This window comes from Notechis scutatus, chromosome 1, assembly GCF_049901735.1.
Source record: "Notechis scutatus isolate UNSWTSFEM ecotype Mainland chromosome 1, rNotScu1.2, whole genome shotgun sequence".
NCBI classification, from domain to species: domain Eukaryota; kingdom Metazoa; phylum Chordata; class Lepidosauria; order Squamata; family Elapidae; genus Notechis; species Notechis scutatus.
Window position 1 is genome coordinate 291,000,492 of NC_142009.1, and position 15,235 is coordinate 291,015,726.

General features: G+C 37.2%; 1 protein-coding gene across 3 annotated transcripts in view; it reads right to left on the reverse strand.

Annotated features, from left to right (window-relative positions):
- Positions 1-15,235, reverse strand: part of LTBP2 (latent transforming growth factor beta binding protein 2) — a 104,134-nt gene that overhangs the window by 79,286 nt on the left and 9,613 nt on the right. For all 3 annotated transcript variants that reach the window (XM_026664433.2, XM_087951885.1, XM_087951886.1), the window contains exon 3: positions 1,339-1,570. In XM_026664433.2, the coding sequence (XP_026520218.2) occupies positions 1,339-1,570 (232 nt within the window). The remainder of the gene's footprint in view (positions 1-1,338; positions 1,571-15,235) is intronic.

Consider the following 15,235-nt stretch of genomic DNA (forward strand, 5'->3'; position numbering starts at 1 on the left):
TTCTTTAATAACTATTGTACAATAAATCTACTTATATGAGGGTTTGTGGCCTTGGAATCTGATCTGATTTCATTTCATTTATATTAGCAATGTTATACGCTCAATATCTATCCTCATCTGCAGTTACCACACACTCTCAGTGTCTTAATGTCCAGCTAGGATCCATTTTCCTTCTGAGGGATGATAGATGCAAAATAGGAATTAAGAATTTTGTTTTTCTCATCATCCACCATTGTCACTTTATGGATTACCTTTCAATTTGCAAGCAACAGATATAAATGATGTTTTATATATAGACCATAAAAAGCTGTGCAAAATTGTTTGTAAACTTGTATACTTTGCAATTCCAACCAGAAATCCCAAAAGCATTTAACTATCCAACTTTTTAAATGTAATATTACGGTTTATTGTATTAAATATATCTTAACTGTTAAGGATGCTGCAGAGATAGTAAATGGGTGATTAAAAATGGTTAACTTTAGCATAAATAATATTGTTTTAATGAAGACTTAATAGTAATAATTCCTACAGAAAAAGATTTTTATATTATATTGAAAGTTTTCTAATCATATCTTGCTTCATGTGGTGTGTGGAGAAGGTTTTTAAGGATATTATTACAGTATGCAAAAATTAAGTTGTAATCTTTATTGTGTCATTTAGGATTAAAAGTTTATCTAGAATTGAATCTATATCCTATCACTGTGAGGAAGAAATGTGATTGCATGAAGCTATTCAAGCTATTCATCATGAGTAATGGCAAAAAAAATACCTGCATATGTAAAATGGGTAATCATGCCCTGTAATGAGTTTTTGCAAGGGAAAATCATAAAGTTGGGTCACATAATTGTAGGACATTTAAGCCATAAAATCCTAATCAAATAAGTGGGGCATTGAAATTAAAATGACTGAGCAAAGGTCAACCGTAGTTTTGAAGCATATATTGACCAATTAAATAAACAAGAACAGAAATAAGCAGAAACTCTGGTAGCAAAAATATAATATAACAAATCACCAGTTCCTAATAATATCCACCCAAGAGCTTAAAAGCAAAAATATAGAATTGCTGACCTTCAGGTATATGTAATTTATTCTTCAAATCAGACTCAGTGATAGAAGATTGGAAAATAGCTAACATGACACCAATTTTAAAAAGGAACCTATTGGGAAATTATAGGCAAGCTACCTTGATATTTTTTTGAGACATATCAGTGGGAACAAAGAAAAGAAATAAGAAATATATATATATAAAGTAAGAAATGTTGCTAAAGGAAAAATCAGCATGGATTTTGTACAGGTAAACCCTTCCTGACAAATCTTTTTTTGAGAAAACACACTTACCCAGCTGGTAGCTTCTGTATGATAGATAGTCGTGGCTCTCTTTTTTCTGCACCGTTTATTCTCTTTGGAAGGGAACCTGCCGGAGGCTGAAAAGCAGTTGCAAGGCCAGGAGGATGATATTCTTCTTCTGGAATCACCTCTTCACACCTGGATCCTCTGAAGCCTGAGCGGCAAATACAAAGCTGGGGACGGCTACAGGATCCTTTGTTTTGGCATGGAGGGTCACATACAGCTAAGGAAATAAGGAGAAGAATGAATAGAAATAGATATCCCCATCATAATGTCTATATCACCCATAAGTTGCACTTATTTATCTACTTTCATGGGGCAAAACAATGCAGACAACCTACAAAAAAACTTAATATTTTTTCAAAATGATCTGACTGCACAAATATTGCAAATAATATTGCATTTGTAAGTAATGTGAATACAATCCCTTTAAATTAATCCCACTTTAAGAAAAAAATGATTTCTTTTGTATTGAGATATCTGTGTTTACGTATTTTACAGAAATAATTTTCTTCATTGTCTATGTAGTGTATTCAAATAGAGACTTCTAAGACTACATTCCTATTGGTTAGTTAATGCAACATAACGATTGGTTAATGATGACAGTTTCGGATTGGCCGCCTAAGCGGCGGGAAGTTTAAATAAATGCCATTGGTTGCGAGCCGCTAGCAGCCGCTATAAAAAGGGCTGCCGTGGCTCGAATTTAGTTGAAGTTACTGGTTACTAATAAAGAGCTGAATTCAACTCCGGTCTTCGAGTCTCTTTTGTCTGGCGACAGAACAGTTTACAATAAATCTTGATTACAGTTCCATTCAAAGAAGGCCACTTGTCCCAGATCTAACAATCCAATATAAAATTTAATTTCAAATCTCAAAACCTTTTATGACAGAGATTCCAAAAGTCGTTTCAAGAATTTGCATACTCATTTCCTACTGGAGTAGGTAATATTTAAACTTTAAGATTTAAGCTTCCTTTGCCTTTCTTTCACTTGACATCTAAGTGAACGAAGAAGAATGTTGGGATATAGCCAATGGAATCAAGTTAGACATCTAAATGATTAGCTACTTGTTTAACAAAAGATTAAAAAGGCAAAGAGTTCCTTGGTCTTTAGGCTCTGTTAAAATTTACCATCTGTTTAGAAAAGATTTATTTCAGGATTTTAAAAGCACTCTTTTAATTAACTCAGGCAAACAACAGCCTACATTTAAAATATCATTAAAGCCGGGTGAATAGTTAGAAGCTCACATCTGAAATAGCATTTGTACTATTCCCAGAAATATTTCTCTAATGAGAGAAAGAGGCTGCTGTTTCTGGCCTTGTCTGTTGTTTATAAGCACTGTTCTGCTTCTGGGACTGTGAGACAATCCTTCACCTTTTATTAAAGAACACTGAGTCAGTTTTCTGGAACAATCACATTAGCAAGATAAAAGATGGCTTTTGGTAAATAATGTACAATTTTGTTGTAATTGAACAGCTGAGAATGTCCTATTTCCCATTTTTCTTTTTGGCGCCATTAGTAGATCATAATTCATAACATAAAGTACTATTTCTAAAGCACGCTGGGAAGCAATGTCCAATAAATTGGAAACTTTGACTTCTAGTTCTGGAAGTGTAAACTCCTGAGTAATTTTTCAGAATTGGGGATGGAGAACAGATATATTCACAACAAATGTTGAAGTCTTCAAAATATCTTTGAAGATATTTTGGTATTAACCATTCTATGTGACCATTCTTTTATTAGGCAGTTCAATGGTTAAGACATCCAAGATGTTCAATGTTTCATCAAAATGGGAGATAGTCTCCTGAATGATATGTTGCCTGGGAGCTTTGAGAAGTGATATCAATGACACTGACTCACAAATTTAAAAAAAAATCCACGCAAAAGGTAATATGACTAGTATTATGACAGATCAATCATTGCTTAGTAGCAAAAAACAGTTCAGTAGCCACAATCTGCAACTGGTCTGCTTTCAATTAATAAATAGCAGCTAGTAGCCCAAAACAAATGAACTGGGCTGTTTTTTTTTTTCTTTTAAGAATAAGCAAGGAACATTACTAAGAGCATTATAGTAATGTCACTACTCAAGCCCCAGCTTACAATTATTGTGACACTGGCAAGTAAAGGAAGAACTCGTGCAGTATTATCATTACATGGTGAAATGTTTTAATATATACATTTATAGGCTGTCCAATTCTGTAACAACTTTAGACAGTGCAAAAAGGGCACAGACATTTGGTAAATATTTGGTAAAAAAAAAATTGGTAAACCATTCCTTCTAAAACCAATTGTGTTCCGAACTAAGCAAGCTCGTTGGCTTGCAACACTAATAGTTTTCTTCCACGACAGGTTTGTAAACCTGCACTTCTGATTGGCCCGCTGATAGCGGATCGGGATTGGTCGCTTTTGGCTGATCTGATTGGCTGACAGCGGGTCGCCATTGATTGGACGCTTCCAGCGCGGTAAACTCAAATCATTGGGTGTTGTGACAGCAGCCAGCTCTATAAAAGGAGCTGCTGCTGCCCAAGTCTTTTGCTCTGTTCTGAAGTCACAAATAAAGAGTTGGAGTCACTACTTCGATGCCTCGTCTCCGTTCTTGCGGCCACATGCCCAGACATAACAAATTGGACAACCCACGATGACCCAATGAGTCATTCATCTTTCCACATAAAATATAGGCTTGCCCCCCAGCCAGTCCTACTTCCCCAGTAGACATCCCAGCCCTTCCTTCGTCTTTCCACATATAAGCTTGCCCTCACAATCTTTGGGAGAGCCCTGCTGAATCCTTTTCCTCATCCTTGGCTGACAAGAGGAACTGCTTACACTTTTCTGGGGAAGGGAAAACAAAGAACCAAGGAAAACTACACCCACACTCCCCATCTTATGTTAAGCCCCCCCCCCTTCCAGGGAAGAAGTGGTAGCCAGCCTACCTCACCAACAGGTCACTTGTCCTTCCATAAAAGACCATCACTGTTAAGAAATTTCAAATTTTGGCCTCAATTCCAAAGTAACCAATGGTTGCTTGCCCATAAAGTCTTGCCACCAGCCGATTGGTGCAGAGCCAGAGGGAGGCAGGAAAGGCACAGATATACCCCTTGTATCAATCTACAAGTTTCTGGGAAGTGTAGCTGGAAGGCATTGTGGCACTGAAGCAGCCACATCTTTCCCAAATTTCATTCTGACAAGTGTCATGGGTCCCAATATTCTGTTAGTCCACCAATTTGAGTTTCTATGGTTCAATAATTATTGCCCTACCTTTTCCAATTTCTCCCAATTGAAGATTACAATCAGACACAAAAGTTTTAATAGTATATAGCCGTGATGGTGAACCTATGGCACACATGCCACAGGTGGCACGCAGAGCCATTTGTGTCGGCGCGTGAGCCGCAGGTAAATTTACCTCACTGCGCATGCGCGCACCTCACAGCTGATTTTTCGGCTGGTTTGGGGCCTTTTTCGTTCTCCCAGAGGCTTCGTCACCAGAAGTGATGAAACGGGCCTATTATTCGTCCTGCAAAGGTTTTTTTCAAGCCTTTGGGAGGACGAAAAAGGCCTCAAACCAGCCGAAAAATCAGTTGTGAGGCACAGTGTAGGTAAGGGGGATGGGGGGGGCGCATTGCCTTCTGGGTGCTGGCACATGAGCATGCAAGCGCAAGTGCGTGCACAATTTTTGGCATAGGAGCCCAAAAAGGTTAGCCACCACTGGTATATAGATACAACCCACTGCAGCCATCCTAACTTTCCACAACTTGTCCCACTTTGCTGCAGACATGGCTGGAGAGAGAGAAGATAGAAGATTGTAGAAAATACGACTTCGGCAACAGAGTGGTCAACGCCTGGAATGCTCTACCCGACTCCGTTACCACCTCAAACCCTCACAGCTTCAACCTCAAACTGTCTACCATGGACCTCACCCAATTCCTAAGAGGTCCGTAAAGGGGCATCCATAAGCGCACCAGCATGCCTACTGTCCCTGTCTTACTGTCCCCAATTATCTGTATTTACTTGCTTTGTTCATGTTTACGTTCATACTTATACCTGCTATCTTGTACATGTTTAAGAAAGAAAGAAAGAAAGAAAGAAAGAAAGAAAGAAAGAAAGAAAGAAAGAAAGAAAGAAAGAAAGAAAGAAAGAAAGAAAGAAAGAAAGAAAGAAAGAAAAAATAGTTAATTTGGAAGGCAATGAGAAAGGAAATTAAAATTCCAGTTAGATTTAACTGAAACTGGAAGGCCAGTAAGAGAGGCAGGCTAAGTACATTTGGAGTTTCTGTTTTCTAGGTAAAAATATCCTGGACTTTTCATAGAATTACCAGATATCTGAATAGGCAAAGGAGAACACTGACAATTAGATGGCAGTAAGGAGGACATACTGATTTTTTTTTATTTTTTTTTGGCATTCATGACAAATTGCAGAAAAAGTTTATTTAGGTATATGAAATTATTTATGTATATGAAATTACTTTTTTCAAGATCAGAAACGCTTTTTTTTAATTAGCAAAATTTTTCCAACAAATCTTTATTTTCAAAAACATAGGCTATAATTACATTGCATTGATGGTGATGTTGCTTTTAAATTTCACCATAGAAATGTGAGTCATGTGATTTTTATGATTACAGTGATCCTAAATTTGAAGGGGCTGGATTGAAGCCAATTACTGGAATTAGGAAATAAATTAAATAATGCAATTAAAAGATACTCAAAAAAGCCAGACAATGTTTGGTTTTTACAACTATGCTTGCTGGACAGAAGACATGAGGACAAAACACAGCATGTTCTTTCATCAGATGTCTAGTAATCCTAGCTTTTCAAACTTCCAACACATATAATTTGAATTTGTGGGTGATAGCTTGATCTTAAGAAAAGAATCAGATACAGGTTTAACTGATCAGTCTTAAAAACTCATTCCCATACTCTTCCATCTCATGAAAACAGAATCTACCTGAAGCATTTGAGGAAGTGGAGTGCCTAAGTATTTTATCAGGCTTTTCTTGGCTGATTTAATTAAAATTATCCAAGTTATAGGTGGTTATGTTGGGGGGGAAAGGCTTAAGATGTCCTTGAGTGCATTACCAAAGGCCACTGTTTGATAAAGGAAACACACTGCCTACAGACTGAGGAACTTGAGGCAGTTTCCGGAAACAAAAGTTCTGCCTAAATTTTAAAAACTCTTAGTCAGATATTTTATTTTACTGCTGAACTTCATTTACAGATGTTGCACTGGGGAATCTCAGCTGGCATTAAGAGAAGTGGTTCTGGTAGAGTGGTTTGATGACATTTTAATGCATACATAACTGAGAAATACAATATGTCACATTGTTCCTCGAACAGTGGGATTTTCTGCATAATCAAGTCTTTTTGTAGAAAACACACTGGAGACCTATCTCTGCAAGGATTCTTTTATCTGCACATTTACAGATTGAGAAGGTAGTTGACAGATTTATAGCAAGAGCAACACTCCCCTCCCTTAATAATTTATATTACCCCAAATCTCTTGGAAAATTTGACAGCCAAATCCAAACTGTCATTCTCAAGTGTTGCTCTTGCTTTTCTAGAATGCTGACTATTAGCATTTTAATACAATTTAAATATTTAATTTTATTTGAATTAGAGAAAAATTGAAATGAATAAAGTTGAAGGTTATTTTTGTTTTATATATGTTTGATGCATTTCTGGGTCACATTTTAACTTGTCCAGTTATTCCTCTCCCCTCTTCCCCTTTATGTTAGTTTGCATTTTAATACTTGTTTATGAAATATAATAAAATATTTGTTTTAAAAATGCTTTTCTTGCTCCTGCTTTCCATATTTGGACTGTGCAAGTCAACTGCATAGAATATTGACCCAAACAGAGCAGGAACTGACCAAGTAAAGCAGCAGAACAGAAACATCCAAATTAGCAATATCCCTCACATCCCGGACATAAACTGTTTCAAGTACTATCCTCAAAACGATGCTATAGAGCACTGCACACCAGAACAACTAGACACAAGGACAGTTTTTTCCCAAATGCCATCACTCTGCTAAACAAATAATTCCCTCAGCACTGTTCAACTATTTACAAAGTCTGCACTACTATTACTGCTAATCTTCTCATCACTCCTTATCACCCATCCCCTCCCACTTCTGACTGTAGGACTGTAACTTTGTTGCTTGTATCCTTACGATTTATATTGACTGTTTCCTAGTATGATTTGATTGCTTATTGTACCCTATGACTATTATTAAGTGTCGTACCATATGATTCTTGATGAATGTATCTTTTCTTTTATGTACACTGAGAGAAATTGCACCAAGACAAATTCCTTGTGTGCAGGGGTGGGATTCTACCAGTTCGCACCTATTCGCTAGAACCAATTTTTAACATTCAAATCAGTTCGGAGAACCAGTTGTTAGAAGAAATTACTGGCCTAATCCTATAAGGAAGGCAGGAAGGAAACATTCTGGTGTTGCTTACAGAAACTGCCTCTCTGTTAACCCTTATTACATTCTTGGCAGGACTAGATTTCCTGTCTCAGGAACTTCTCTGGAGTTATTTTTCCCTCCTTTGCTGGTATTTTGCTTGTGTGGAGTGACCATTCAAAGTTACAATGGCACTGAAAAAAGTGACTTATGACCATTTTTCACACTTACGACTGTTGCAGCATCCCCACAATCATGAAAGGCCAGGCAAGGAGATGCATGCCTCGATGTGAATGATATTGAGTTGGGCACGCCCAGCCAATAACATGACCATCAAGCCATGTCCACCCAGTCACATGACCACCAAGCCATGCCCACCAACTAAGCCACGCCCACAGAACCAGTTGTTAAAAAATTTGAATCCCACCCCTGTTTATGTGTCCAATCACACTTGGCCAATAAAGAATTCTATTCTATTCTATTCTATTCTATTCTATTCTATTCTACTCTACTCTACTCTACTCTACTCTACTCTACTCTACTCTACTCTACTCTGTTCTATTCTTTATTCTATTTTATTTTATTCTGTTCTACTCTAGCACAGAACCAGCCATTTCAGATGATCCAGCTTCTTTATCATAAGTCTTGATCTGATTTTGGAAGTTCTTTCAAATTAGCAACAGATATTACCTCATATTTGCTCTTAAATATTTTTATGAATCCTCAACATATAATTTAGTAAAGCATCGTAAGAAGTCCTCCTATAGCTTTATCATGTGTGTTACGATCTGGAGATTCGAAGTTCCTCAAACTGAAACAAATAATTTATAAATCAAGTCCTTGTTTATATTTAACAGTCACTCTCTCAGAATACAGTTTCCTCATTTTTCCTCTTGCTTGTGATGTTTCAGTGGCAAAGAATCATTATCACTACAGGTAGTTCTCGACTTGTAACAACTGTCTTGCTTAGCCACATAAATTTTGTGCTCAGTTGTGTTTGTAAGTCAAGACTGCTGAATTCTGAAATAGCATTTCATTTAAAAAAAATAATTAATTTTGCTTAGAAAACAAATCAAACTACAGATATAGGATGAGGAAAAAGATATACGACTTGGCAATAGATGAATAAAATATAAAGTAAAACAATAACAGAAAGTAAAAGACAGTCATTAAAATTTAAAAACATCACAGTAGAATTAACAGTCTTATTAAAAAGATCTAAGAAGAAATCAAGACTCCAAAACTTATTGTATATACTGAGGTAAACAAAAAGAATTTGGTGTACAGATAGTTCTCAATAAACAAAATGAAGACCAGAATTTCAGTTGTTAAGCAAAGTAGTTGTTAAGCAAGACATCATGTGACCACTTCATTCAATGACTACAATCCTAGCATTCCCAATGGAGATCATTAAGTAATATTGCAGGTCAAGAAGATGGAGTTCTGGATAAAGACTATAGAGATACTTCAAGTGGGGGCCTAAGAGGTCTTTCGAGACCCAGTGCAGTCCTTGTGTGAGTTGGGGAGTACTGCAGAGTTGTGTAAAGCTGCCATGGCCTGAGAAGCTTCAACCTGCTCCCCACCCTGCTAGACCCAAGAGGCCTCAGCCTACTCCCTCACCAGGCCTGGGAGGTTTTGGTATGCTCGTGGTGTGATTTGGAAAAGAAACTTATGAAGCACTAAGAGAATGGGGCTTGGTTTTAAAATGGTGTGAGACAGTACCAGTAAAAAGGCTGTGCCTTGCACATGATGGATGCACCTGTTAATAGCTGGAGAAGAATGCTGAAGGTAAGAGGGGTGCTCAAAAAGTCAGAAATAAGCAACCATTTAGAAACTCCAGCTCATTCCATGCTTTCTTCTGGTACTTATATTTTAACTACTTCTATCTACTCTTCTCTTTTATGAATCTATTCCCTGAAGTCATATGGCTGAGAGAACTACCTGTAGCACAGATGCCTAATCAGCTAGTTAGCATTTTCTATAATTATTTCATAAGAACCTGTACACCAAGCCCTTGAACCTAATTTTTAAATTGATGATAAGGAGCTGGGTCCATTTCCTCCATATATGTAATCTTCAATTATCCTCTGACGGCTCTATTGTCATTTGAAGCAGTCGTTAAGTGAGAAATCACATGACCATGACTGTGCTTTCCTTTCCCCCCTCCCCCTCCCTTTGGAATACTCCCAAGGGGACAGGGCAATAGCAATAGCACTTAGACTTATATACCACTTCACAGTGCTTTATAGCCCTCTTTAAGTAGTTTACAGAGTCAACATATTATCCCCAACAATCTGGGTCTTCATTTTACCAACCTTGGAAGGATGGAAGGCTGAGTCAACCTCGAGCCAGTGAGAATCAAATTGCTGAACTGCTAATACTCCTGCCTGTAACTGACAGAATTAATCAGTTTCATATTTTCCTTTTCCTTTGCCCCTTAACCACTCCTCCATCGGTTGGAAGGCTCACCAGGGTACTGGGATAATTAACAAGAAGAGAGTTAATGTTTGTATTTACATTAATTGGAAAGGAAGGGATTACAAGAGAGTAAACAGCCATACAATGGCATACAATGGGGAATATACATGAAAAGGAATTTGGGGGCACCAGCAGCCCAAAGTGCACTACAAAAGAGCTTCGTTATTTCCCATTGCGTGCCTACTTGGTGTCTTTTAATTCTTTCCCTTCCAATATCTCTGCTCTGTGAGGGGAGGGGAGAAAAAAACATGCATAGGAGAGTTTGCCTGCAGAGATTGGTTTTGTTCCCCCCCCTCCTCCACTTCATTAAGCAATTACTCTGTTCTATGGACGGATGGTGGGGAGAGAGAAAAAGTTTCAGCCACGAGTATTCATGGCTCATTCATATGGTTCTCGACATAAACTACAAAGTTTCCAAATGGTAGTTACTTCCAGCAACCAAGTAAACCAAAATCAGGAAGAACAGCTAACAATCTTTTAACTTCTCACCAAGAGGATGAATTACAGCAAGTCAGAGTTATAACATTAAGAAAAAATAGCTGGAAAATCAGCTTTTCTATTTTCCTGGACCTAGGCCAAAACAACAATAGCGACAACCCCAAGAAGTCAGCTATAAGTCCTGGGAGTCCTTGACTGAATTTATATATCTTTTAATGGTGATTTTTCTCAACCCACTGAAATAGTATAAATTTTGCAATGGAATCTTCCCAATTGGTCTAATAAACCATCAAAGCAGAAGTTTTCAGATTTTGTTGGTTCAATTCATTGCCCACCTCTCAAGATCTCCAAGGATTTAGCCGTAATAAGACCACTGTGCATTAATGATCATCCCTGGCATATAGTTTACATAGAGGGATAGAGATACAAATATACAACTGAGTACAAGATATCGAGCTTATACAGCAAGAAGTCCCAACAGATTTCTTTCCCTCATTAGAATTCCTGGGGAACCCACAGCAACTTAAAAGAGCTCCCTGTTCCTTTTCCCCATTTCTAGCACTCACAGGCTTCTTTCACTCTTCTCTTGGTGCTTGAAGGAAAGGAGAGATCCCAGTTTAACACATGACTGCCTCACTCCCATTCCAAAAGTCCTATGCAAGAAAGATTCTGGACATCATCTGTCTTCAGGGACCCTTCAGTCTGAATCCATCAAAATACATCAACTGCTCCTTTATATAAGCTCCTGCCAGAGCCATTTAGTACAGTGGACAATTGCACTCACTGCTATCTTTTTCTCTCAAGAATTACCGAAACAGAGGGACCCCAGGGAGTTTGATTATTTAAAAGGTACGCCGTTTGTGTTGGACAAATATTATACAGGAAGACATATTTGGCAATGCTGTAAATGCATCACGTATTTAGTTTGTATCAACAAGGATTATTGGAAGGATTATTGGAATCTCAAGGAAATGAGACTTTCAAATAATTATCTGGCTTCATTACCCGCTGCTATAAGTCATTAGTGAGGCATTGTTAGTTTCTTTCATTTTCCAATTCATTTTCACATCAGTGGAAGCATTTGCCTTTTTTTAAGGTCAAGTGAAAATGTATCTACAAATCATTATAACTCTATAGACATTTTGCACAAACACCTTTCCCGTATATGCCATAGTATATTTTGTACATTTATTTCCCCCAGATACACGTATATTTCTGTACGCACTATTTGTATTCAAACCCACACCACAAATTTCACTTCAATTCCTATACATTTGAAAAATAGTTGAGTCAGTTTCCATAAAATTACAATATTCTCTCTTTTCCTTAAGCAGTTGCCAGGCACTATCCTGGTGGGAAATCTGAAACCTTAATAGCTAATTATAAAGGTTTAATCAATAACAATTTCTAATCTCATTACAGTTCCCCCAATCCCCTGTACTGCCTATAACTTGTTTCCTAATCTCCTGACAATAACATTCAGGAGCAGCTTTGCCAGGGAGGATAAGAGCCCATTCTCCCACCTTCCCCTGGACGCATTGTTAATTCTTGCACTCCTGCTTGTAAAAGGTGGAATTGGCAATTCTCTGGCGTAAGCTTTGGCACATCCGGAGCAAGTTGAAGACTTTAATCAGCCAAGATTTTGAGAAACAACAACTATGAAGAAACACAGTTCAAAGGGTTTATTAAAAGACAAGAGGAGAAAGAACGATGAGATCAGAGAGAAAAAAAGAAAAGGAATATAGTTAAGTGTTAAGAGGCTCTTATTATTTCAAGCAGCAAGCACAATATTCAGCCCTCACTATAGTTCATCGGATAGTTAAAGAGGATAGAGGATAGTCATATAGATGAAAGTCAAATGGGCCCCTTTATAGTCTAAGTTACTGTACCTTCTTCCTCCTTTATTGCTTAGGTCCAAATTGGAAATATACAAAGCAATGTTTCCATTAAACCATGGAAAAGGCAGAGAAATGAAGTGCCATAATTAATTATTACAGTTATAAGGGCAAAAAATCACTTTATACTGTATTGACAAAAGAAAATCAACTTTAATACTTTTATGTATTAAATTCTCATCTAGCCATATTCTTGCTATGTTTGTGCTAAGGAGCCTGGTAACTGCTGTAATACTTCAAAGAGTTTATATTTAAGGTGTCTTGGGAACCAGCTGGAGCCTTTTAGGAATATTTATTTATGCAACTTTACTAATCAGTAAAAACAACACAATTGTTATTTGTACTATATATGTGGAATAGATAATATTTCAAAGTCTATATTAGAGCAACACCTTTATTAAGCCAACTCAAATTCTGAAAATAGCATGCAAGCTTTTCAATTATTTAGAACATACCTGCAACTTTGTCCCACATCTTATTTTAGGATCATGATGAAAATCATTACTTCAGGCTTTGATAGTAAAAGTTCTCCCTGTCATTTTAATGCTTTGTTGAACATGTTTCTGATTTAGAATTTTTGTAGATCTTTAAAAGCTTGTCACACTATTTATGAATTTTAATTTAGTCAAATAAAAATATTAAGTGGATTGAATAAATGTGATTAATTTGACATGAAATCAAAAGAACAACGTACAGACATGCATGATAGTGATATATCAAAGAGTAGAATTGAAAGACATTAGATGGAACTGAGATTATTAAGAGAAGAAGTGTTTAAAGAACAAAAACTGATGTATGCATAACCATCTGCATAAGTTATGGATAGATTGAATCAATACGGTCTGCAAGGGGAGAATAATAGGCAGAAGGAATATTCTTCAGGAACAGGTGGAAGAAATGATCAGATGAAGGAATGATCAGATGAAGGAAACTCAAGTCCAGGGCAGAACTGTAATCTAGAAAACAACTCAGACAAGACCCCACCAAATTCTCATGAAGATAAAGTGGGATTGGGAAAGCACATTTAAACTTGCAAGATTTTGTTACTTTAATATTATAAAATAATAAAAGTATATGGGTGTGCATGACCTAGTTTTCTAGTTTGGTCTGACATATAGAGAGGTATGAACAAATATAGTGAATGTGACTTTGCATCTTACAGCATCCCCTGATAAGGAGTATGATGGTACATATTTTACTGTATAATAAACATAGCCAAATCTACAAACTACTGTTCATAAGAACATACCCGAGGATCTCAAATAATGCAACTACAATCTATATTTACAGGTAGCTAACTGTTTTTTCTTTAGTTGAGCTGAAAGAAAAAGTAATACAAAGGTAATTCAGAAACCTTAAACTGGACTGGAGATTGTAGCTGTTCTGACTTATTACACTGCAGAGAACTATGGCCTTTGCAAACAGCAAGTGCTAGCTAGAAACACTAGAGAAATCAAGCGCTTCTTTACTGTTCCACTGTGACTTAGAGGACTGCTGAGTGTGGAAAGTTAAAAGCATGACTGGATGCAGAGATTAGAACAATGAACTAATAATGGACAAGTTGCTCTGATTTGTGGTGTAATTAACTGCATCCCCAATTCTATTCCATATGGTTAATGATTTCATCAGCATCTCCTTATGGGCCTATTTCCCTGTAAATCACTCCATACTTTTCCCTTCCTGATTAATATAGCAGAAGTAAATGGCCTAGCAGGAGGTTCTAGTTTACAAGATCCCATGTTTAAAACTTAAAAAGGAATAGGTGAAGTAATAACCTAAGAGTGGAAAAGGGTTCCATAGGGAGAGTCTAATGGAAGCTACAAAGTGGAGATATTTAGCACCATTCAGCTTTAGAGTAAGCCCTCTAGACTGAACCTCTTTAAGAGTTCAATCCTTGGAAAGTAATTGCCTGACAACTTCTTTAAAAATGTTTTATTTTATCCCCTGAGTATGGTCTGAGTCATGAAAAATGCTGCTTCACTATTTTCACCGATTTTAATGTGATAATTGTTAATTGTCCACTTGTTATGGAGCTAATCAGAATCATACCTTTATTGAAAAACTGTTGATATGACTGCATCCTTCTTCACATAAACCGTATTATTTTCTTCCCATTGGCAGTATCTGTGATTTGAAATTCATGTAAGCAGGAAACTACAAAAGGTAGACAGTAGCTGTACTCACATACTGGTACTCCTTAACTGTATTCACATACTAGTAATCCTTACTACTGAATAACAGAGTTTGAAGGACCTTGGAGGTCTTCTACTCCTACTCCCTGCTCAGGCAGGAAAGCATATGTTATTTCAGACAAATGATTGTCCTATCTCTTCTTTAAAACTTCCAGTGTTGGAGCATTCACAACTTCTGGAGGCAAGTTGTTCCATTGATTAATTGTTCTGTCAGGAAATTTCTCCTTAGTTCTAGGTTGCTTCTCTCCTTGATTAGTTTCCACCTGTTGCTTCTTGTCCTGCCTTCAGGTGCTTTGGAGAATAGCTTGACTCCCTCTTCTTTGTGGCAGCCCCTGAGATATTGGAACACTGCTATCATGTCACCCCTAGTCCTACTTTTCATCAAACTAGACATACCCAGCTTAATTGCATTTCATGCCTAAAAACAGGACCCTATTGGGAGGCCATGAGAACGGTGTCCTATTTTTAAACCAGATCCCCAGTCTCCTG